Here is a 25,920-nt window from a genome sequence, read left to right as displayed (position 1 = left end):
CGTACATGTATAATAGAAGAGTTTACCTCAGGTTCCCTTTGATAAAGAAACTGCTACAGGAATTTGCAAGTATGCTAATAGAATGAATTGGTACTTAATTTTTTTTTTTTCAAAAATGCATTTGTTTTATTTAGTGAGCATCCCAGATCTATGAACTATTCACTCCTTTATCTGGAGAACATTTTCAAAATATTTAAGAGAAGTTATCAGACAAGCTGAATTGATTGTTCTTTTTAAAAGCTGCCAGCTGCATTTCTGAACTGAATTACTCTGGGCCTAAAGTATGTTTAAAAGGAGTTCCAGGAAATACTGCCTCCTACAGAATACGTAACATCTGAAGTTCACACAGTGCAAATTAAGCAAAAGAAGCAAGCACTTTTATATGTTTTTATTATAGAAAAAAACAAAAGGCTTACACTTGAATTCAAAAAGCAGCAGTATTTCATGAATTTGAAGAAATTACTACAGTGAAGTTGCTTTATGAAACCTTTTGAGATTCAAGAAAAAAAAGGAAAATGTCAGATTTCCCTCAGATAGCATTCTAAACTATTTGCATGACCACAGTAAATCTCTTAATTGCATATCACTTCTGACACACCCAGTATATGATGCTCTTCTTTTCCCTATGCCTTGTTGAATATAGCTGAGAAAAGGATTTGGTGAAAATGGCAGTACATTTCAAGCTAAATTTTCAATAGTTCAGTACACATCTGATTGATAATACAATTAAGAAGTGACTGAGATACATGTTTTTGTCTTGACTCCTGCAGTTGAATGTTACAATTGTAATGGATCCCAGTGTGATCTATTTCTTACACAGTATTTGTAATTTTTAGGTCCATATCTCAGAAGATTTCTCAGCAAGGTCTTGGGATACTACTTGGAATATAAACACAAAAATAACCACAATAATGAAAGCTCACAGTTGAAACACTTCCTCGCAGTGCAGCAGAATTCAGGTTTGGGTGTTGTTGTTTTTTTGTTTGTTTGTTTAATTATACATTATGGAATGAACAGTGGTGTTGCACCGACCACTTTCATTTTTTTAGTCAAAAGCCACAGGTTTCCATCCTGAGCCAAAATTAAACATAATTCATTTGTACTTGAAAACTTCTGAAAAGAGACGAATAAAGCATCTTATTGCCTTAATAGTCCAGCATTTTGATTATTAGCAATGACTTGTGCTGAAGTCCAAGGAAACTTACGGGTTTGTCCTTAACTGACTTTTTTTTTTTTTTTTTTTTTTAAAACATAACACAACTCTACATCAAGTAAAAGACGACTCAAAGCACATTTTTTAAGCATCTCGCTCTTCACATACATGCTAAAACTACATAAAGTATTCTGCAGATTTAAAAAAAACATTGAAAAGCAAGGAACTCAACTTACTCTTTACAACCAACTATGCAAATAAAATGGAAAAATGAAAAAAAGGCAATTCATAGAGAGAAAAGAAAGAAATGAAAGAACTTAGACACCTGCTATTCAAAATTCTATGAACTCCTCTTTTTTTCTCCTCCCAAAAGGAAAAAGGGTTGAGAAAAAAGGGTTGACTCAAAATCACATGGCATTTTTCCAAAAAAAAAAATTCCTGATCTCCTTAGACTTTTTTTTCTTTACAGTGGTAACAAAACTTTCAACTCATGCATCTGTGTATTATAACTTTCATTATAACTTTTATTGACTGCCAATAATTATATTAGTACATGATAAAAGTCCTCTAATTTATAGCAACTTATATTTAACTTGATAAAATATTTTTTAAAAATAATGTGCAATAGGTAGAACATGAGACTTCCTAGAAAAACTCTAAGTTATCTTTAGCTATCAGGTTCTGAAAGACTTTACAGGTCTCTTTTAAACTTTCTTTGTATTCAGCCTTAATTTTATCAGCGTTTAGCTGGGCTATATTATTAGTAGCTCATCAAGTTGCATTATCTTTATCTTGCTGTTCTGGAAATGAACGATCCAAACCTTCCAAAACAAAAAGTGTCAAATCGTACCTGCAAATTCCTTCTTTGATAATCATTAAAGACAATAAAAAACATCCATATTTCAATTTTTTTTTCCTGTCAATATCTGAGAAAATTTGAACACATGCAAGTCAAAACTACCACAATGCAGACAAAAAGGTCCTCTTACATGAAGATCATCAATAAATGACTATCTTCAATAAATAAGTCTATTTGAAAATTCTAGATAATTCTTTGATCAGTCTTTTTTCTTTTCCAATAGGTCTTTCTGTTTAAGATCTCCATCTGAAAGTTCTGTATAGTTTTCGTTCTTTTCCTCTTCTTGTTCTTCCTCACTGCCTTCATCTGTGAGCTCCCGATCACTGTTCTCCTTTTTAGCTGCCTCATGTTCATCTACCCCTCCATCTGTATCAGCTGTGCAGATTCCATAACACATAATGCTGATGACACCCAAGGGCAACCCAAAGAGAAAGCATCCCAGAAGTGGTGAACTCTTGAACACTGACTGTTGGAACACAAATTTGAAGTCAAAAAAAAACTTCACTGAACATTCAAAATTACCACATTATTATTATCTCTTATTATTCTGTATGTTTATTCAGAAACATCTGAACTGAGTAAGCTTGCTGCAGAAAGGCGGTGTCGTTTTAACTATTCCTACTATAAGTTTATAAAAAGTCTCAGAACTGATACAACAACATTCCAATAGGATGATTAATGTTAACATGCCAACTACATATTTTATTGTCTGAAGCTTGATAAACAATTTTTAATAGCATTAAAATAACACTTTAAAACATCCAGTTTTAACTCTTATTTGTGCCTGCCTCATTCTAAAAGATTAGTTTGAGTCATCACAAGTCCTCTTGAGAAACACTGTTATTAGAGAGCTTCCTATTAAAGAGTAGCTTGAAAAACTTCACTGAACAAGAGGAAGACTTTTGGTTTCAGAAACTGATGCCTGAACACTGCACAGAAAGTTTGGAAGTTACACAAAGAAACATACAAGTTTCAATTTAGATTCACAGCACATTTGTTTGTGTAACACAAACGAAGAAACAAATTTACATACATTTTCCCAATAAAATGCTGTTAAGCATTGCTAACCTCTAAGAATTATAAAAATATTTGTTTCAAAACCACATCAAGTACAGTGTTTAATTCCCCTGTGCCCTAACTAATTAAATTGAACCCGTAACATTTCTCAGAACATTAAAGTGTTATTACTCTCAGTCAAAGGAAGACAAGAAGGTCAAGGAAAAGGTTTTGAATTCTTCTTGTTCTATCCTTTAAAATATGTCATACTTTAATATAGAAAAGGAGTGAAAAAAATGAAGTCACATATATCCAACATTTAACACACTGGCAAATATTATTCAGACTTTAATCAAGTTAATTAGGCTTAAACTTCACATATATTACGTGTGCATGCACATGTGCATATAGGAACAAGGAACAAGTTTATATAAAGTATTTCTAAACTCTCTGAAAAAGGTTTGTATCTTTACTGACAACATTACCATTTGTTACAAAAAATAAAACTTACCACTACAGTAGACTTGGCATCATAGATTATTCTCTTGATTCGTTGTAGAACTCCATCACCACCCTGTGCCTGAAATTTCAAATGGAACCATGTCAGAACTGCTGACACTTTTCAGTTATGATTCCAAAAGTTCATTATTCAGACCTTGCAATCTTAACTCCCTTTAGAAGGAAATGAAAAGTAATTATTCTTGCATCTCATGCCCAGACACTTCAACTTTTCAAGCATGGATAAACATTTCAACAGCCTCAAAAAATTCTCTCACAATTGTTTTAAACAATAGGTTACAAGTCAACTGTCACTCTAACACATCTCACCATAGAGAAACACTAGAAGAAATTACCAACTGTTCCAATGCAACAATTACAGAATTGCAGAGATCTTCTGAACTTTCCTGCAGCTGAAGGATATCTATTTATGGATAATGACAGAAGCAGTTAGAAAAATCTAAGAAGCAACAAAAATATATACAGGTGTAATAAAAAAAAAAAGCTTTTGTCTAGCAATGATAGACTCTACCTGTGCTACCATCTAACTTAGCAGAGCCTTCAAAATACTATATGAGTCTGAAGGTAATTTGTGTATCGAACAGGATGTGTCTTCACCTTTCTCAACATGCTGGAGAAACAAATAGGATGAAAATTTACATTTTGGAGCAAGTCAACTAATCAGAGCGTGACACGGACCCAACCCCTCCAAAATTACAAATAAAAATGAAAGATTCAAAGAAAGCAACCTAGGACCGTACAGAAAGGAACAAGGTTCCAACACCTCCTAAGAAAGGGAGATAGGAGTGTTATACTCCTCCAAAATTTCACTGTGGTTCAGAAAGTGTGTGTTATATGTGTGTGTTCACCAGCATACTTTAAAGACTGTCCTTCCTCAAAAGCTATACAATCTCTTGGGCCTCAACACAGCTGAAGTAATGCCATTTCAGTCTATGGATACCAACTTAAATGAAATCACATCCTGTGCGAGTCCTCTCACATACATGTACAAGATGTGAATTCAGACAGAACTTTAATCATTCTAGCTGAAATATGCTAAACAAGACATAACGTATATTATGACAAAAACACAAGGCATCACAAACACAGAGTTTCTCAAAGTTAAAAAAAAAAAATACTTTAATTTGTTGTTCCCACCGTAAGGACATATTTAAATAGAGTTAAACAAATGTAATAAAAACATAACTCAGAATTTTAAAATGTAATATTAAAAATTAAAAGTATTAAAGAAGTGAGAACTGAAGAACAAAGAGCCACCAAATAAGTTACTGGAATACTCCTCGCCTTGCAACTGGAAACATGGCCAGTAAAGTCATGAATAGCAAGCATATTTTAAGTCTACCCATATTATGTTGCTACATCAATTTGTCAGACAAAGTAAACCAAAGTACTCTGTATGGCTGAAACAGCCTACGGACTTGCTTGTCATTACACCATCTAGTAACCTAAAACTACTTGTATAGCACGATGTGGGATTCAGCTAATACAGCAAGTATTCAATACAAAGTGAACTGTCTTAAACCAGCACAGGCTTTTTCTTCCAGAAGTCAGCCAAATGATTTGTTAGCACTGTCTCCCTTCATTGCAGGCTTTGTTCTGTGAGCACAAATGAGAGCTCTGATCCACAATCTTTCCTCATCCATATAACACAGCCTTCTGCCCAATTTACAGTCCACTGCAGGTAAAGGCAACCTAAGTTTGTTTTGTCAACATTAAAAGAAAAAATTGACCAAGCCATCAATTCCGTGGGGATTGATGAGGTTTGTTGAAAGATTATTTAGAGCAGTTAGAGAGTAGTAAACTTGTGTCTGAAATATGCAGAAGTACACCACCACTTTAGAATTTGAACCTACCATTCATCAAGCTACTGAATTTATTAATTCATCACTAAAAAAAAAGTTCAATTATGCAGTCCAGAGAAATTTTAAATAAATATTTAAAGGCAAAACATGAGAAGAATAAAAAGCTCACCATTTACCAACAACAGTAAAAGAAATCAAGAGAAGTTAACATTATGCTCTATGCAACAAAGCCACTCTGGCTTTCTACCTGAGGTACTACGGTCAGAACTGTGAGCAAAGGCACTCCTCAAGAACTAAGAATCATGCATTTATTGACAGCACCCAAGACAAGAAGTCAGAACAGGAAGAAATACATGACTGGGCAACTAGAGTAACCAAATTGTTTTCCTACTTTAACATCTAATTAAACAAACACCAGCCACACATTTGAAGTCATAATGAAGACTTACTTCAGCTGTGCCATCCAAGATACTGTTAATAAACTGAACCATGTCTTCTGTATTCTCAATGTACCTATCTGGTAGAAAATACTGCTGATTGGAGGTATTCAAAACAACAATAGTAGGGATTGTCAAGTCACTGGAAACATAAAACACAAAGGTTAGAGATTTAAAGAAATACTGCCTACAACATTGCAGTTCAAATTTCTACATCATTTAATGGCATTCTACATCATTAATATTCTCTTCGCATGAGTTCCTAATACCAGTTCCTTAAAGACAAGGAGGAAGAAGGAACTTAACAGCACAAGAATGTTTCTCAATATTTTTCCTTCTCATCTGTGCCAGTGAAGCTACTGAAGTTTACTGTATTTTACATGCCCACAGCGATTGTAAATCAGATAGCTTGTGACTTGCCCATTAGTAAGATCTCACAGTAGCTTTGCATCTGAAATGTACTATTAGTACAATACACTACTTTAGTGCACAAAAGTAAAACTTTAATCCAAAAATTCAGTCCCGGTTGATCAGCTCTAATCAATCAAATTCTGTGTGTCAAGTCAAGAGAGGAAAACATACCAACTGAAGTTTTATTACATAGCTTTTAGATATAACAGACAAACTACAGATTTTTTAAACCATTATTAGTCATCAATTTACATTCACATGCATAATCACTGCTAAGGATCACAGAATCAGGAAGGGAGCTGAGGAATTCCAAGATACCTATAGCTGACATTACAATGATGCTGTGTACCTCAGCTTCCACAAAGATGCATCTCTTCTTTCAGTAAAAGACCTAATATTCTGCTTTCTTCTTTTGTGCACAGCTTTAAGTACTATTATTTTTAACTCAACAGAAGCATTCTCATCCACTGCTGAAGAGAGAAGTAAATGACAGTATCTACTAGTGGAGTTATAGGTAAATCAATAAGTATATTTCTACCAGGGACTACTGGTGGAATTATTTTGTCCTTTGTGAAGAAAGGGAATTTGTTGCTGTGCACATGTACAAGAATAAAAACATATTCTGCAATAGATTCCTTGTGCTTCCAGAGGCTTTTTCTACCTGTTTCCAGTTGCTGCCATCTAGTGGAAAACTGAAGGACTGGCAATAACCTTTTACTCAAATTATTCAGGTAACCATGTGAACCACTTATATCATTGAACAGATTTTACTGCTTTCTTTTAGTGCTTTTAAATTATGCTGGAAATGCATGTTTCATTCATAAAATAAACTAAAAGCCTGTTAACAGCAACTTCCCCAGAAAACCACAACAAATTGTAAATTCACGAATTTTGTAGATTAACGTAGACAATCCAGTTGAACAGATCTAGCAATTATTAACAGATCACTTCTGCTGTAAATAGCAGTTCTGCCTTCTTTCCCTTCATTTTATCATTCCTAGGGAACTCATTTCCCTCCCTAGTTCCTTTGTACATTGGTTCTGGTACTCAGCAGACCACACAGTAAGACATGGTGTTGTTTTTTTTGCTTGTTTGTTTTGAATCAGCAAAATAACCCCCCATATCTCCTTGTCAGAAAAACAAACACTTATGCCAGATAAACAAGCTGAGGCATCTCAGCAGACAGACATCAGAGCCTGCATAGGCAAGGTAATAATGAAGTGAAGAGGGTCTCGTTTTTGGCAACTAGAAAGCACTATATCAATAATCACACCACTTAACTTCAATTTAGACACAGCTGTTTTCAAATTACTTTTCTTCAGGTACTAATCTGAATCACAGAAATACAGACCTAGTGCCTCGAGATTCTCCATTTATTTTCTAGAACTTTTAGTGGCACAAACACATTTGCACAGTTTAGAATGGAATATTTGAGTATCTATCTCAGTTTGTTATTCTGACCTTGTAGTCCTCTTGTGGTCTTAGATCTAGCATCCACAACAGCTACAAGATCAGACAGATACAAGAAGACAGACACTGCATGCTAGTGCAGATACTCAGGCTCTGAGCTTTGATCTCTCAGAATGGGGCTTGGAATACTCTCCCACTACAGAGCTGGTATAGCAATCAGTTACCCTCTTCCTTCACTCAGAAAGCCAGAGTAGAAGAAGTAGTCAACAATAAATGCCAGGCAACCTCACTCTCCAATTATGTATTTTTGGAAAATAAGGGCAAATGTGAAGCATCTTAAGCTATTTAGGTATTTCAAAAGGTAAAAAGTACATACCAGGTGCATACAAAATCATTTATACATTTTATACTGCTTGTCTACATGTATATGTTTGTGTGCCATTTCAACTCTCAAATCCATGGTGAAACCAGGAATTAACAGTATCTGATAACTGATACTCCAATGCCAGCTTCTGAACAAATAAGACACCTATCTGTGGTTTTAGGAAGACATCTTATACAACTTCAGGCAAACCCTCTACTTCATTCAACTGCTTTTCAGAAAACGATATCTCATAAAGCAAGAGCCACTTAAACATCAGCCTTAAAAATGCACCAATACGAATGAATGTGCCTCTCCAGAAATAAAAAAAAAAACATAGCTAATGAATAAACATTTATATGTCCTGTTACAGCTTGACATAACTTTTGATTTTGCTAGTGTCCTGTAAATTTAACCAAAGGGAAAAAAAAACAGTTCTAATAGTTAATTTAAGAAAGTAAACCTAAAAGATGAACACCGACAATCAGCACTACCAGAAGGCCAAACTTGTAACATTAAATTATGTAGCTTTAATTTAACAAAAAACTGATACTATGTTATATACTGACTTCTGAGGAAATAAATTTTTTAATCCATGAAAGGCAGCACTTCTTCTGAAGGATATGTTAAATTATATTTAATTAGCAACAAATATAAGCAGAAAGAATACTGAAATAATAATTTACTTACTCCATTAGTAAGCTATTTATGTAATCGTTTCCATCCATATGGCCAAACTGGAAATCCCTATAAGAAATGTATAATAAAAAGAAACAAAACAGAATAATGGATTTCAGCATCAAAGTAAATTTGCGTTTAAATAACTGTAACTCAAAATGAGAGCACACACTCAGCAATATAATGGAAAAAAACTGACAATGCTGCAGGACAATCAGCCAGCCAAAACACTATTAATGGACTGGTCTTATTGAAATCAGCATATAATTTAAAAAAAACAGATACTGTAACATTTCTCAGGTGAAAAAATAACCATCTTGGAAGGGTTAATGTTGAAGTTAAATGAAGATATTGTAGAAATGTGTGCATACCTGTGAAAGTGATCCCGATAATCTCTAGCAACTTCCTGAATAATAGATTTTAGTCTGGAGGGGAGAAAAAATGAAAAAACAACACTGAAAACCCAGTATATACTCCATTAAAATCCAAACACTTAGATTTCCCCAATAAGTGGGGAATAGTATCTCCTCAGCACTTAGGATTCCCTACCCCTCAAACAAAAAAACACCTTGTTCATCTTGCCTTTTTTTTTTTTTTTTTTTTAAAAGGGTTGAAAGGCTATCTACCACATAATGTCAACATTAGAAAAAGACTATCATACTGTTTTGCTCCATGACCTTCTAAGACAACCACCTTGAAAAAAAAACATCACAGATGATCTGGGAAAATAGTATATATGATATTTAGATGTTTTCTTAGCTTTCTTACATGTGCAATCAGAGACAGAGGAAAGTCTTGTTTTTCCTTGTCTCTTCAGCAAGTTCTAACTCAATCAAAAATGGTTTTTTTTGGATGCAAGTTCTGCAAGTTAATTGTCAACCATCACTAAATTAATTTTAATGCAGCTGAGATGAACTCTTTTGTTTAACTTCACCAAGTTTATCTCAAAATTACGTGCATTCAAGTACTGTCTTCCATGTTAAAAGACTATGCAATCACTGTTTGTTCCTGTGATCTCACTGGTAAGTGGGAGAAAAGTGATCCTGAAACATGCATCACCCCCCTGAAAACCCACATGAGCTTCAGAGCCATAAATTGAGTCAAGTCAGTATGCTTGAAGTCTCTATGCTAGAGAACATTCACAAGTTAAAACCTTCCACTTAACCTAGCATTTCTGAATACTAAAACTTCCAATATCCTGTAAATCAATGAAGTAGTTTTCCACCATACAAGCACATTTCTCCCAGTGTCACCAATACTGAATTCTGTACCTGGTATGTTCCAGTGAAGAGTTTTTATCATCAATAACTGCAATAGCCACAAGTTTTCCTAAAATAAGGAATAGAATGCTTGAAACCATTTAAAAACACACACATGTTTTCAGATGGAAAATACTGCAACATTTCTGCAAATAGTCTTTGAAATATAGGTATAAGTTTTTTTCACAAATATATAAGAACATAGACATTTTATGACCTTGAAAACCTCGAACAAGTCAATGCATGCACTGAATATAAACTTCTTTTTAAATGGGAGGTAAATTATAAGGTATCCTGACCTGGAAATAATCAACAGGGATAGCATTTCTTCTGCTACTTCAGTGTATGCATGCCTTTAAAAGCAGTAGAAATCATTCCAGAATTCACTTGGATGCAAAGCTCCACTTAACTTGAAAAAAAAAATTTACCAAAGAAATGCTAAAATATTCTGAAACAGAGAGAGGTCCATTCTGGCACTTGGTAGTCTTCCTTCCTCACTATATCTACTCTAAAGGTATCTGAATCAGACACACATCTAAGTTCATCCACATTCAAAATTTTAAAGTATGTTCATAAAACTGTCAGTATTCCAAGACTTAACATATAATTCATGGAAAACCTACGCTGCTGTTAAATTAAAAGCCTTACTTAGCTTTTGTGAATACCACAGGGTTAGACATCTTTATGTTGTAAGTAAAGGACTAGTGCAGGCTTTGGATGAAGACTCTAGGTAGTAGAAAAGGTCCAACTAATTTCAAAAAACAGCAGACATCATTAATTCTAACTTTCAGAACAAGCAGTTTTTCATTTTAGTGCTGTTTCTTAGTGGTCTTTATTTTTCCTTAATGCCTAAGTTCAGTTTCAGAGATCAAACTTCAAATGCAGCAGCATCTCACCTGTATCTCCAAGTTCATATAACGTAAAGCCATCTACATTAAGGTAACCTTGAAATCTCTCTCGATTTATCCAGGATGACAAATCACCATCTTCATATTCTAAAAAATAAGTAATGCTAGAAGTTAAAGACACATCATGAATTAACAAATACCTTTTTTTTTTTTTTGTAAGGTGAGCAATTGGATTTATTAATGTCAGGTGGGCAGTATGCTCTCATTCCTAAATTATTAGTATTAATCAGAATACTAAGTTTACTATAAGCTACATTCATTGCTAAACTGCTCCAATGACCAGCTGACTTTTTCTCAACTGCCTCCCTGTTCCCTCCCAAAGATTCCAAAAGAAGTGAAAGGCAGAGAAATACTTAAGTATTTTCTATACTCTACCGAAGATTTAGGCTGTAACTCCATACATTAAATGTCAAAGTTTTACCCATGGAAATAATGTCAGCACTGCAGATGCAAACTTCTTTTTGTTGTTGTTAGACACATTATTAGACATATCAGTTTTAAAACTTCTCATGCTATTTTCAATTGTTAAATAAAAAGTATGAAAAATTGATTTGATGACTACTTTTTGGTCATGTCAAGGATAAACGATACTATTCTAGGAGACAACTGTGACCCAGTACAGAAGGGAACAGTTTAAAACCTTAAGAGTTTCAGACTAAGAGAAAAGATACAAAAATACACAAAGCAATGTTTGTGAACATTAAATGAAACAGAAGAGTCCAGAAAAGGTAGATCCATTAACAGCGTTGTGAATAACACAAATATTTACATATAATTCACAATCAGTTATACTGAAGACTGCAATTTCAAATGCTAGATGTTCTGACCCATAAAGAAACATACGATGCACAGATTTACAAACATACATATATAAATGTATATTAAATAAATTTGCATTAAATCCTAACATTGGGTAGAGTGAATCATCACTAATTTTAGGTTAATGCTGAACTGTCTTAAGACTGTAGCATGCAATTTCAAGTATAAAGCTTCCCACGGAGCTACATCCCTTACTATGGAAAAAAATACAGATGAGGCCAGAACTCAGAAGTGAATTTTGCTAAACCATTTCCTTTCACTGAGATCTTCAATTTTTTTCTCAATTGTAACATACAATCTTATCCAGCCTCTCATAACGTGTTAGATGTATAACTTTATCCAATCTGTTATAGTATAAATCAAACAAATTATGCAAACAGTACATTTCTAGTCCTTTATGAGTAAAATTTTTACAAAATAAATTAGAAAAAGTAAGCTTAAAACACACATCCCCTTTTTATCTATATGATAGGCATTCTGTCACTGGTATTTCAGGACAGTATTATTCTCAGGTGGACTTTCTACAGTCTGCAAGCTGAACAAGCCAGTCAGAATAGTTTATGCCACCTAAAATCGTGCATCAGCTGTTGCAGTAACAGCTCACACCCCCTTCACCTCTTTTTGGGAGGCGCTTGGAAAAAGCTATAGCTTTTTCCATTCAGAAATGGAAAAGACAGAAAAGGAACAGACTGAAAGTTCAACTGTTCTAGGCATGCTTGATCAGTTATCTAGGGAAATGTTATGTTGCCTGATCCTTTCCCACTACCAATATATAAGTAACACAAACACAAGTCACAAAAGTCACATATGCTCAAAGATGTCATTTAAGTCTCTCTAAATTTTAATATTGAGAATAAAGGCAGGATCGCTTTCCTTCACAGTTTTTAAAGGAAGAATTGCTGTGCTAAATATACAGCCTGTATTATCAAGACACAAAAAGCTACTTTACTAAAATAGAGTAGAAATCAAATCAAGTCCACGAGAAAGATATGATGGTCAGGAAGACTATTTAGAGATAATCTGATTAAATGTTTGGAACAGTAAACTCCCCTATTAGATATGATACCGTTTTTCATTGTATCTGAATTTCCCAAAGCCTGTGTTACGTGACTCCTCTTCAGCAGCAGTTTTCTTCTACTTTTCATATAATTGATTTGGACAGTGAGTGAAGGAAAATATTTAAGTGTTTTAATGCCAGCAAAGCAGTAATATTAGAAGCTGTGTCTCAGTGAATAACACAAAGTAACCCCCTTAACTTCGACTTCAGTATTGATAAAACCCACTCCCTTCTCAAATGCACTGTGTTCAGTAAGTAATTTTTCCTTATTTCTTCATGAAATAGCTGTTATTTTTCACAAAACTGGGAAATTTCCCACCATCCCAACTTGACCTTCATAAAAATTACGCTTCTTCCAGTTTCTCCATATATGCTTTCAGTATCTTGTCTTAAGGTAATGTACACTTTTACTTACCATCATATACAAAGTAAGTTCCATCTTTGAAAACAACAACAGCAGGCAATTCTGGCAAGGTCACATACTGAAAGAGAGATGTTCAATTAATCCATGGAAGAGTAGAAATCTTTTTAAACAATCATCTCAGAAGCGTGGAAACGTAGCCCAGTGGAAAATTTTGAATTACATTTAAACATTCTGTGTACATTTACAAACATAAACACCCCCAATTTTCCATCTACCACAAAGTAATGCTACATAAACCTATTTTTGACAGGTAGGTCTCACAAACTAGAAACCAAGCAGGATTTTTAATAGTATCTGCAACAGCATGAAGCAAGTTTTACTGAAGTTTGACATTAACTTTAGACAGCTCGTAACATGAGCGTTCCATCTATCCTGTACTGTTCTCTGCTCTCAATTTGTGCTGTAATACAGTTGCTTCTGCTAAATGGTCAGTCAACAATACTGAATAGTAAAAGAGTAACATTAATAATGTGTTCCACTAAATCTGGGCTATATTTCCTGTGGTTCAGGCTAATGGAAATAGAGACACATTTGTTGTTTCTTGAAAATATAAGAACAGTATCACAAGTACTAATTGACATGTTCTGTAATCATTCTGCATTATCTTTCTTGGAACAAAATGTAAAAACAAATTGGCTTATTATGTAATAGCTCATATTAACGAGCAAGGTTAATTCTAGACATTGGAATACATAGATGGCTATAAAAAATACACTATTTCACACTCTGCTAATCTGAAACTAATTTCAAGGTTATGCGTTGTCAGATTCTAAGCAGACAGAGATCCCATTTGGAGATAACTAGAAATGAAAAAGCCTCTTGATTCTGCTTCAGCACTTAAGTAACAATGATTAGACTAACAACAGTGGTAGCAATTTTTCACCCTTGTGATTAAATACAAAATTATTTCCTTTCCACCAAAGAACTCCATCTTCCAAGAGCTACAGTAAGATTCTGCAGTCAGCAGACTGGACGGACTAGCATTTTTATCAGCTGTATTGCACACACTGGAAATAACTTATTTTTCACTGAACTCCCTGATACTCATGGTTACCAGTGGCATACCATGCTGCAGACACTCAAACTAGTTATAAAAGTGGCTGGTGAAAGGGCTTCCAGGAGCAACAAGGGCTTTGTGTCAGCTCAGAAATGAAGTATGCATATTTCTGAATAGGTTTGTGATTTACTATAAATGTGATTTAACCAGTTTATTAACTGGTTTTATATTAACTGGTTCAGTAATATTACTGAACAAGTCATTTGTACAATACAACTCAAGTAGACAAACTTAGTTTGTGTTTTTTTTCCTCATACAGACTCAAAAAAAAATCTGAATGTTAGTATAATTAGTTTGAAATTTATCAAAGACCAATATACTGTAGTAAGCAATCTCTGTGGTACCAGAACCTACAGAGGAAAGCTCTCCCATTTCTATGGAAACAGTAGGAGCTGAACAGCTTACCTCAGGTAGCACATCTTCTGAGGCAGAAAAAAAGTATGTATAAACAATTAGTTCTGAAGCAACTTCAATGTATTTTTCCTGCAAAAGATACAAACATTTTTTTAATGTCTCAACTTCGAGTATGCTTCAAAGGAATGCTTTGCAACTTACCTTATCTTCAATGACTCATTAGAAAATATGGTTAGGACAAAAGATTGTAAAAACACTTATTACAAGCATGTACTTTCTCCAGTCTCTAAACTTTTTAGACATTTTAAACTATGTCTGTGGAGAGCCAAAATAAATAACTTTATTTAATCAAGTTTCAAACCTTTAAAGGAGATTCCCCACCAACATACACAAAAAGTACACGATGCCTCTTTTGCACATGTTCGAACATATGCTGGCTAGGAAGTGGCCTGATAAGAGGTCTGGGAAGAAAAAAGAAAAGAAAAAAAAAATCTTAGTTTCTGCAAGCTGCAAAAACCCAAATAGAAATCCCCAAGAAAATAGACAGGTGGTTTCTTTTTCTAAATTTCCCTATTCAAATTCATTTAATTTATTATTTCAGTTTCTATTAAAAACAGAAAACACCCTCCCAATTAACTTGCTATGTTCCTCAAATAACACACAAATTTCAAGTCAGTTGTACAAAGTCGTACAAAACGCTATCACGATGTTAACACCCAAGCCATTTACCAACTGTACGATCATTTGAGAGAAAAATTGCTGTATGTAAGGACAGCAGGCAGAGGATATAGTCTTCGAAATAAATATTCTTTAAAAATTCTAGTTATTAGAGATCACAGACACTCCTGAACTACAGAATTCTCAACAATAATTAATATTAGAAATTCATATGGATGAATTTATATCTTGATATCTAAGGATGAAACGAAGTAGCTTGATTCTTTTTTCTCCCCAAAGGCCTCTCAGTATTACTAAGATTGTCTTAGTAATGTCTCTATATATTAATCAACATTTAGGTCAGTATCCTTGTCTCTGGCTTCCATGAGTTTCCTTTACTAGTAGTTTTTCAAAAAAATTACTTTTTACAAAGTAGTTTTTCACTACTTTGAGAAGCCCTAGTTCTTAGTTCTTGCACCGTAAAGAAGTGCAAGTATGACTAGTCAGTCTCTATTCACCTTCTCCATGCCTCTCAACAACAACCTCAAATGCAACTACATGTATATTGCATGTAACTTTTCATGCTAGTGCCTTTTTTTTTTTTTTTTAATTGCATTTTTGGCCCACCTCAGAAAACCTACAAGTAGTCTTACAGAACTGTATACTCACCCTGCTACTCTATTAGCAAATTCAATTATATCATCTTTTGTTCGAGGTCCTCTATAGTTGTATGCCAAATCACCTTTTAAGCTGGATAAACAGTAAAGGCAAAAAGGAAAGAAGGAACACATATTAAAAAGCTACAGATTCTGAAGAATAGAATAAAACCAACTAAAATATAGCTGTACATGTAGCCCTGCAGAGAAGAACTTGGGGGTTCTGGTGGACAAAAAGCTCAATATGAGCCTGCAGCCCAGAAGTACAACTGCGTCCAGGGCTGCATCAAAAGAGCCCCACAAGTCAAGCAAGGTGATTCACTACTTAAAGGGGGCTTAAAAGACAGAGTGACTTTACATAGGCATACAGAGATAGGACAAGGGGGATCAGTTTTGAACTGAAAGAAGGTAGACTTGGATTCTTTACTCTGAGGGTGGTGAGGAAAAGTTTGCCCAGAGAAGCTGTGGATGCCCCATCCCTTGAAGTGTTCAAGGCCAGATTGGATGGGGCTTTGAGCAACTTGGCCTACTGGGAGGTGTCCCTGTCCATGGCAGGGGGGTTGGAACTGGATGGTCTTTAAGGTTCCTTCCAACCAAAACCATTCTCTGATTCTATTCTATGAGTAATTATACAATCTTCACACTTTTAGTCATCTGTTAGCAAAGAGATAAGCAATTTTGTCAAATAATCAGCCAAAACAAGTTATCAGTTAAAAAAAAAAAATTCATTAATGGAATCATGGAGTAAAAACTTGTTTATAGAATACCTAACTTACTGATTTCTAAAAGTAATTACTTTTTTTTCTAGTGCACAGCAGTCGTTTACTTTGTAAAGACACCTGCCATAGGGAATATTTGCTTATAATACAATAACAAAAATAAACAAAAAAACTTAGCATCACTTTTTTTTGTTGTTGTTAATAACCAAAAAGTACCAAATGACCTGCAAAATCTTCTAAATGTGTCTACTAAACTAAGCTTCCAAGAAGTGTTGGTCAGTTTGTTATTCTTTGTCGGCAGGGAATGCAATGTGTGTGCACTGTAAGTGTATTCAAGTAAGATTTACTACATTCTAACAGGGCTTTATTTGAATCCAAATAAGTTTAGAAAATCCACGTGAAGAAAGCAGCCGTTAAACCAATTTTCTATGATTCTATACACCAATAAAGTTTTCATCCCTAAAGGTTAATATGCTAAAGGTCTAACCCATTTTTGAGAAACCTAAGTTGAACAAATATATATTATAAACACTATTTGCTTAAACAATAAACTGCTAAAAAGCCCAACATATTCAGTGAAAAGTAGCTAAAATTAATAACTCTTTATTTAACATGACCTTGTACTAGACTATACATTCCACATATTATAAGCACATGACATAAAAGAAAAAAAGGTCATATATTATCCTCCATCAATTTTTCAGTTAGTTAAGTGAGAAAAAAAGCCACATATACGCCCATTGCCAAACAACTGCTCTCACATTTTACCCTGTACAATAACTGCTGCTGTCAATTACGTAAGATTTTTGGGAACACTTAAGAGAAGGGAGTCGTAATTAAGAACAAGGAAGTGTAATCGGCAACTTATAGAAATTAATGGGAAGACTTAGGTATGTACTTACTGCCTGAATCACTCTTAAGGTAAAAAAAAAAATAAATTGGTGCATAACAATCGTTTTAATATTTCATTCTTATCATATATATGATATATATTTCTATACACTTTTAAAGTTACATATGGAATAGAAGGTAACCGAACTCCAAATTTGCTAAACTTTTTTTTTTTTTTTTTTTTTTTTTTTTAAGAAAAACAACTCAGTAATATCAAGCATCTTGATTAGAATTTCAAAGCAAAACACAGCCCAGCCAAAATCATTGATATCATCAAGAGGAGATGGTGCTTTTTTTTTTTTTTTTTTTTTAAATAGAGAACACTTCCTTTTATTGGATCAGTTTTAGGAAAGGTAACTTAAAAATAATTTAATGGGAAGCATCAACTTACAGCTTAATTGTTGGATAGCCTCGCACTCCAAATTCAGATGCAATACCTGAAATACATGCATTAATGCCAAACTGAACCAAGTGTTTCCTGCTCTCCTAATTTAAGGCTTAAACAGCGCTTACTATTCAAGCCACATAAATAAACAAAAAACCTACCAATTAGTTCAATATTTCCTTTCAAAATTTGCTGCTAGGAAACTTCATTACATTTTGGACCTCCTTCTGTGGTACTGCAGGCTCCCAGCATAGACTCCCGATTTAGATGCCAGAATTAAAATTGCATGAGAACCAATTTCACCAGAAATAGGTTTTCTAAGCAATCAGTCACTTACCTGCTGCTTGCAAATTGATTAAAAAAAGAAAAAAAGACAATTGCAGCTCTTTTCCCCAGCCCCCACCCTGCCTCACATTTGTCACTTACAATATAATTTACAATATCCTCCCCAGTTGTGAACACAAACTGCCACTTTAAACAGTACCTTCCAGCCAATTAAGTGTTTTCCAGAAGTTAAAATAAGAACCCTTAAAATAAAAAAAGTCTAGAATTAGTCTAACTTCTAACAATGCTTCCGCAATTCCCTGCCAAGGGTGGGGGTGGGAAACACCTAAACCCTGCACTAAAAATGCACAAAAATTAAATACTTTTAAGCATAAACATACTGTAGCTACCAACCAGATGCCAGAGGAGCAAATATGGGAAAACCTGTCTGCAGGGCTCTGCGTAACAATTCAGAAATTGTGTCTTAAGATTGTTTGCCTGGGTCAAAAACCTAACTACAGAGAAATACAAATTAAACTAGCAATTCACATACTTGCATCTAACTCAATGAAGACCGATCTGAGAAACACACAGATTCTGCTCAATTTCATTCTGATCCTTTCCTCTCATATTTGTTTTGTTAAAAACTAGAACGAATTAGTGTATTAAAATATTCAATCACAAGAGCTGTCACTAGGTAGATTATTTCTCCTTGCAGAGCTCTTAAAGCACAGTTGAAAAAACTACAGAATAGACAGGTTTGATTTTTGTTTTGGATTTCAAAACATTCCAGCTATGGAGATTGCTAAAGTTTTCTCAGCATCATGGAAGAGATTTATTTACACCATCATCATCTGGTGATATGAAGAATGCGGTATAGGCAAACAGCAGCAACTATGCTAAACCCAAGCACGATTTATTTTTACCTTTGATCACATTCAATGGACTTCTAAGTCAAACCTGCACAAAAATTCAACTGACAGCAACAGAATTGTCACCTGATAAGGTGTCACCTGCATCCTCATTCCATACAGCTACCAGAGGCAAAATTTATTGAATGCTTTATATATATTTAGTTTCCAACTCAACATTTGATGACAAGCTACCCAAAGTTCAGACAATTCACGATGCTTCACGCTCCCATCAGGAATACAAATTATTTACAGCTACCATTCATGTTCCTTCATAGCCATGTGTGTGCACCCAGCTGCACCTCCTTCTGATATTGGAAGGAATTATTCAAGGGTGAATTATTTAGATTTCAGAAAATCTTTAGATTGCGAAGACATAATCTCCTACCAAACAATACTTACTAGAAAACGAAGTTGCATCCATCTTCCCAACTTTTACTGGAGAGCCCATGTTTTTCATTTCTATACCCACTTCATTCCACACAGGCTCCAATTTCTTGCAGTGGCCACACCAAGGTGCATAAAACTGAGAAGGAAATACATTGCATTAAAAACAAAAAAAAAGAAAGAGAAGTTAATTAGCCCTCGGACACATTAGCAAGATTTATTTTCCAACTGTGTTCTTCTTTAAGGTTGGCCTGGTTTCAGTTAGGAGAGAGTTAATTTTCTTCCTAGTAGCTGGTAGAATGCTGTGTTTTGGCTTAGGATGAGAAGAGTGCTGGTAACACCTCAATGTTTTAATTGTTGCAGAGCAGTGCTTATACTAAGCCAAGGACGTCTCAGCTTCTGGGTCTGTCCCCTCCCAGCTCAGGGACAGGTGACCCAAACTAGCCAAAGGGGTATTCCATCCCATCTGACATCATGCTAAACAATATTTAGGGGTGGCTAGCCAGGGGAGGGGGGCCAGACTGCTCGGGGTTAGGCTGGGCATCGGTCAGCGGGTGGTGAGCAATTGCATTGTGCATCACTTGTTTGTACACATTATTATTAGTAGTACTATTATCAACGTTTTTATTATTATTATTGTTATTATTATTTTCCTGTCTTATTAAACTGTCTTTATCTCAACTCACAGGCTTCACTTTCCATTTCTCTCCCCCATCCCAGAGAGGGAGGGGGGAGGGTGAGTGAACAGCTGTGTGGTGTTTAACTGCCGGCCAGGTTAAACCACGACAAAGTTGTAAGACAGTAAGCCTGCATGTTACTTACAAAGCTGAAGTGACAAGCTGAGCTTTTATGATTTGGTAATACTTTTAGTATGAAAGTTTGAAAGGAATGCATTCAGTTGCTGCACTATTATACCATTTCTTCTTTAAAAAAAAGACTTGCGTATCAACTATTAAAAAAAATCTCTCAAAATACTTCTCTCTATTTATGGAAAGTTAAAACATCATGTAATCAAACTATCCAGGAATATGAACTTATCTGCCAAAAGGAAGAGGACATGCATACTTCTCAAAGCTGACTCTCTGGATTTCATTTTTTTCAGGAACCACCTTTATACAAACACAGTGTAAAATCAATCCCATTTTGTCAAGGCCAGGGTGACCTGGGAGACTTCACTTTATCTTTCTGCCTAAGTCTTGCCGCAACACCTCAGTAAAATTCACAGGGAAGATTCTAACGTAAATTTCAATGTATAACAAGATCAGATCACAAGCAGATAAAGTTGGATTTTGTCTAATCAATCACGAAGCAGCATATATGGTTTTCACCAATCAAATATTACATCTTTATTATCTTTCCAAGTATGTTGGAAAGAAAGAAACCTTTCATATATTTGATGTTGTAGTGCTACATATCTAGAACAAATTAGGTGATGTAGTTACAATGGAATTGTAAAAAAAAAAATTCTGCATGCAGGTTATTAATTACCTCCTCACTGTGTTAGACAATCTGCTTTCCTTTTTTAAGGACTGTAAAATATAGGATGAAGCCTGTCTGCATTCAATACTCAGTCTAAATCCTGTTTCATTCTGAACAATGCAGGAAGATTGCTTATCCATCCTGTCAAAAGAACAGTCACGTAATTTTTCTGCACCACATACAAATGAATTTCCAGATGATGAAGCAGCCTTACTACATCATACGTTTTATGCTTTGATTTCTATTAGCTTGGTATGAAATGAAGAGAAAGCCTTCAAATTTTTCCTCATATACTCACATCTACAAGCCAAATATCATCTTTACGGTTTTCTTTAAACCTAGAAGGGAAGAAAATAAAATATATCTGAATATATATTAATATATCTGCAAATAAATATATGAACGGCGTGTGCAATGAAGTAAAAGTCTACAATTAATCTGTTATAAAACTATAGATACCAGATTTGTTTTGTTTATTTCTTGGAATGGGGAGAAGGTGTGGAAAAGGAGGAAAGTTATTTTTCATTAAAATAGCCTCTGCATGTGCACAATTTTTTTTTTAATCAATTATGCTTCTATGACCATTTGCCAAGACCAAAAGGAAACTAGAACCCAGAAAACATACCAAAACCTCAAAAAATATTTGATTAGGATATGTGACCTAAGCAGAAGTGTTCTCTTGCTGTTCTTGTTATATTAAACACCGCATACTGTTAACTATTCAGAATACATAACATTTTTGTAGAGGAACCAATTCACTTTCCTAGACATTGATTTGCACTGTTAATCTTAGCTTTACTGAATGTACACTAAATTATTTTTGTGTTACATGCAGAGCAAATTTAATTCAACCTCCTTCAACATTCTACCTCTCTGCCCCTTTTCATCTACTACAGGTGTTATCAGTTTAAATTTTTATAAAAGTTAAATGAAAAAACTTAATGGAAAATAAATAATTTGAAAATAAATTTGATGAAAACCATGGATACTCTGGTACTATTGAATACTCTTAATGCTAGAGGAAGGACATCTTAGTGAACTGACTATCTTTACTAAAAACAAATCTGTCGCTAAATGCAAAAAATCCAAACAAAAATAGAACATGATGCATCAAAATCCCTGGGTACCTCTTGAAATGTTATTTACACATTTCACTGCACTGTTGTTACTACAACAAAATCATGGAAATTATCTAATTACTTAACTATTTCTATTTTAAGAATTAAATAAACTACATTTTTTACGTAAAGTTGTTTCTTGTTATAAAAAGATGGGCTTTCATAAAAGTAACTAGAATTAAGAGAAATTACGTTTGAAACTTTTAATTACAAACTTATGGTGGTAATTTGAACCCTTTTTTGTTTTACTGATGGCGTATCAAGGTTGCAAAACTTAAAGTGGAAAAGGTATTTTTTAGTGTCTAACATAACTAGTAGCTACAGTAAAGCAACATTTCACAGTCACGATTACTTTAGTACGTCATCTCACTTAGAACGTGCTACAGAACTACTGAAAACTAGTTAGAGCCTTGCATCTCTTGAGAACTTTAATGAAGGTCCAGCTACCTTCCAATTATGAAGACAACTAATTGGCCATGATGCAAGAGGCAGAAAGAAGCTACTGAAGCATCAGGTACTGGGCTTAAGCTTGCATTTGGAGTATTACCTTTAGTATGTACAAACAAGAATTTACAATGAGTTGTTCTTCCTGTCATGGTGACAGGGAGAACAGAAATAAGAAACAGTATTGAAATTGTACAGAACACTGAAGCGCTTGGAAAGGTAGGCTGGAGTCTTACAAAACTAGTATACAGCAAGAAACTGAAAGAAAGGTACCATCTGAAGACTGGACATTCCAATGGAATTTAGCAATTTTGCCAGCACGTTCACTGGGCCTAAGATGCTATGAGAAAAAACTAAGCATTGTTAGAATTGTAGTCTAAGTTGTACAGCTGATTTAACAGCTCCTATTTAGTTAAAACATCAACATCCACAGAAATTAAAATCCAAAGCGTAATGTTACCAAAACTAGCCTGAGTTCAGATAGTTGTTTTTGTCAATGATTAAATTATTAGACCATATCAAAGCAGCTATACGCACTGTTGAAGAAAAATTATCTGTACGAACAGGTATTTCAGCATTTTCTACAGGCGCTGTTTCAAGGCATGTAAACACATTCCCAAGAATAAAATTTAGTGTTTTCTTATTAACTGTCCTATGCAATCCTCTTGCAGCCAGCAGACACAGGTACAGTCATACTGGTAGAAAGATGATACAGGTGTTGCATATCCTTGAAGCAAAATGATTTGTCTCAAAAACATACAACCTCCCAACATTTGGAGGAATACTACGTGATCAAATGTCCCCTCACCTCCATTTAACTATGTACCCCATAGAGACAAAGGCCAAAATTTCAAGGGACTTAAAACCAACCCAGCCGCTGCTTCCACTCCCCCCTCTCCCTTGCACCATTTCTGATGATTCTGATCCTGGACCAAGCTCCGAAAGCATCCTCACAAACCGCAAAAAATACTTCCTTTTTAGTCAGGTTACTTCATTATCACAATGCAACAACTCAGTAAGTATTACAGGATGAGTACTGATCTGAGGCAGCAGGCAGTAAGGTTAGAATAAAATGATAGGAACCATCACTCTAACTTTGCATCCCTTTAATGACCCAGTTGGGTGATGATGAGTAATTCACATCTGTTATTCCCTGCTACTTGTTGGTTTCTGTCCTACAAACTTGGGAAAGGGACCTGCAGCTTGCACTTGCAGGCATTATTTGCAACTACCAAAAAAGTTTTTTTTTTAAAAAAAGCTTTCATTACCCAAAATATATGGAGTTTTTGCTCCTATCTGCAAAATTGGGAAACTAGAAGCTTCTACCACTCACTGCTCACAGTTTCTTCTTCTCTCTCTCCCCCCCCCCCATTTGTCAGTTAGCTAAAAAGAAAAAATAATCCTGAACAACTTACTACTTAATTCATATTCCCAATTGTAAACTCTGGCATTGGTATAGCTAAATAGTTGAAAATGAAAAGAGTTCTAAAACAGGCTTTTCTTTTATCAGCTATTTCACAAAAGTTACATGACAACAGAATTATGCTTCTTTACTCCGAACAACTACATTTAAATTTATACCTGTGGAAACATGATATGGGAACATGATGTGGGAGCAAATGTACTTTACTTCATTCACTTATTCTCTTTATCTTCAGTATGAGATATGAAAATATGAGGCATAGAACAAAAACAAGCTTTGAAAATCAACTCGAAGCAGTTCCTGCATTCCAGCTACTCTTTCATAACAATTTAAACACCAATCAGAGATGCTGAGGAATCTCTCTTTGATGCCCTTTCAATACATGCCCACTCCCTCCCCCATAACTTCACTGCAACTCATTTGATCCCACAATTATCTGCTCTAGCTGAATCAGCAGTACATTTAAAACAGAAATGAATGGCTTTCTGACCACATAGTTAAATGAAGCAATTTATCATGGACTGAAGCCTCGTGAAACCACCTGTGACTGACTTAAGCTTATGAAGCAGTTATCTAATGCCTTCTCTGATAGCAAATACTTTCTATATTTTCTGTTTTCACTCTAATAGTCACTCTGCTTTCTACTACGTCAGACCAACTTGCTGATCTGGCCAAAAGAAGTTATACTCATTTTCATTAAGTTAGTGTTTAGTGGGAACAGCAAGTACATTGCCACAGAACTACTACAGTGAAGCAAGTAAAGACAGTACACAACTAGGAGTACCAATTTCAAAACTTTCACCACGTTAGGGCTACATTTGCTGCAAGAGCACATTTTTACGCTGGAACACACCTGGTGCTTCAAGCAGCCGTGGACCAGTCGAGCAAGCCTGCCTTTTTCCTCCTCCGTTTCTGGCCATGCATGAACACACATTTACCCTTCCTCCCAACTCCCCGTGGCAGCCACATGGCAAAGGCATATGGAGAATTTAGTGAAGCGCAATCAGCTTCAAAATTTGGGATGGCTACCAGATCAACACTGTTCTTTCTTTTTTGGTAGAAAAAAAAAAAAAAAAAAAAAAAAAAAAAAAAAAAAAAAAAAAAAAACAAGAAAACGTGTTTACTTGGTGGAATAAACACAAGAAAGCCTGAGAACGTTTTTAGAAATAGAACCCGTAACAATACCTCAAAACAAATCCTCAAAATTAAAACATTCCCCAGATTAGCTGATGACAACCACCAAACGCAAGCCACAGCCTTTCTGCCATTAATTTTAATGAAGAAATGAACTTTTTGCAGTGTAATTTTCTAGACAACCACACGCTGCACAGAGCCATCGGTCTGGGTATGGGTCCAGCTTGGTGTTCCCCCTCTGTCTCTCCAATCCCCCCAAAGCCATCCAACGTTTAATTAACACCGCAAGACACACACACACACACACAGCACTTACGATTCATCCAGGTCCTCCACAAAAACCGCACCTGACGATGCCAGTGCGAACGCAACCACCGCTAGGCAAAGGAAAAGCGCACCGTGAGAAACCCCCGCAGCCACCTCCTTTCCTCCCTCTCCCCCCGCGCCTCCGGGACCCTCTCGCAGCCCCCACTGCATCCCTCAAAACCCTCCCCGAGCCCCGGCTCCCCCCGCAGCCCTCCGCCTCCACCTGTCGCCCAGAGGGGGCTGCCCGGCCGGCCGCCCGCCGCCGCGGCCATGTTGCGAGAAGCCCTGGCAGGGCCGGAAGGGGAAGCGGCGGGCGGCGGTGCCGACCTCTCACCGCCGCGCATGGGCGCAGGAGGTGGGCGGTGGCTGCTGCCTCGGGGGGTAGCGGTGGATACAGCCCGGGCATCCGCAGGGCTCGTTCCTGTCTTTCTTGTCGCCGCGTTTGGGTAGCTGCGTTTGGGAACGCAGAGGGTATTGGGCAGCTGAAAGCTGGGTCTCCAATGCTTGAGGCGTCCCCGCGGTTTCTGCCTTCGGTAGCAGGTGGAAGGCTTGTGCTCGTGTGTGGGGCTGCAGGGTGCAGAGCCTGCCGAGAAGCCGGCATTGTGGTCTCACCCACGGTTTGCAGAGTTGGGGGCTTCCTTA

The 25,920-nt window shown here is 35.7% G+C and overlaps 1 protein-coding gene across 1 annotated transcript; it reads right to left on the bottom strand.

The window, feature by feature from the left end:
- Nucleotides 1-373: 373 nt before the first annotated feature.
- Nucleotides 374-25,622, bottom strand: TMX3 (thioredoxin related transmembrane protein 3). Its single transcript, XM_032181427.1, has 16 exons — nucleotides 25,502-25,622; nucleotides 25,289-25,349; nucleotides 21,152-21,191; nucleotides 19,390-19,513; nucleotides 17,819-17,864; nucleotides 15,831-15,911; nucleotides 14,866-14,965; nucleotides 14,556-14,633; nucleotides 13,085-13,151; nucleotides 10,782-10,880; nucleotides 9,898-9,955; nucleotides 8,998-9,051; nucleotides 8,639-8,695; nucleotides 5,779-5,908; nucleotides 3,520-3,588; nucleotides 374-2,478 (listed from the first exon to the last, which is right to left on the bottom strand). Exons 1-16 carry the CDS (start codon nucleotides 25,620-25,622, stop codon nucleotides 2,212-2,214), a joined length of 1,452 nt encoding a protein of 483 aa, XP_032037318.1. The 3' UTR covers nucleotides 374-2,211.
- Nucleotides 25,623-25,920: the final 298 nt, after the last annotated feature.

The sequence above is a fragment of the Aythya fuligula genome, chromosome 2 (genome assembly GCF_009819795.1).
Source record: "Aythya fuligula isolate bAytFul2 chromosome 2, bAytFul2.pri, whole genome shotgun sequence".
NCBI lineage: Eukaryota > Metazoa > Chordata > Aves > Anseriformes > Anatidae > Aythya > Aythya fuligula.
Note: the sequence above shows the minus strand (reverse complement) of the source record. Positions and strands in the feature narration are given on the sequence as shown.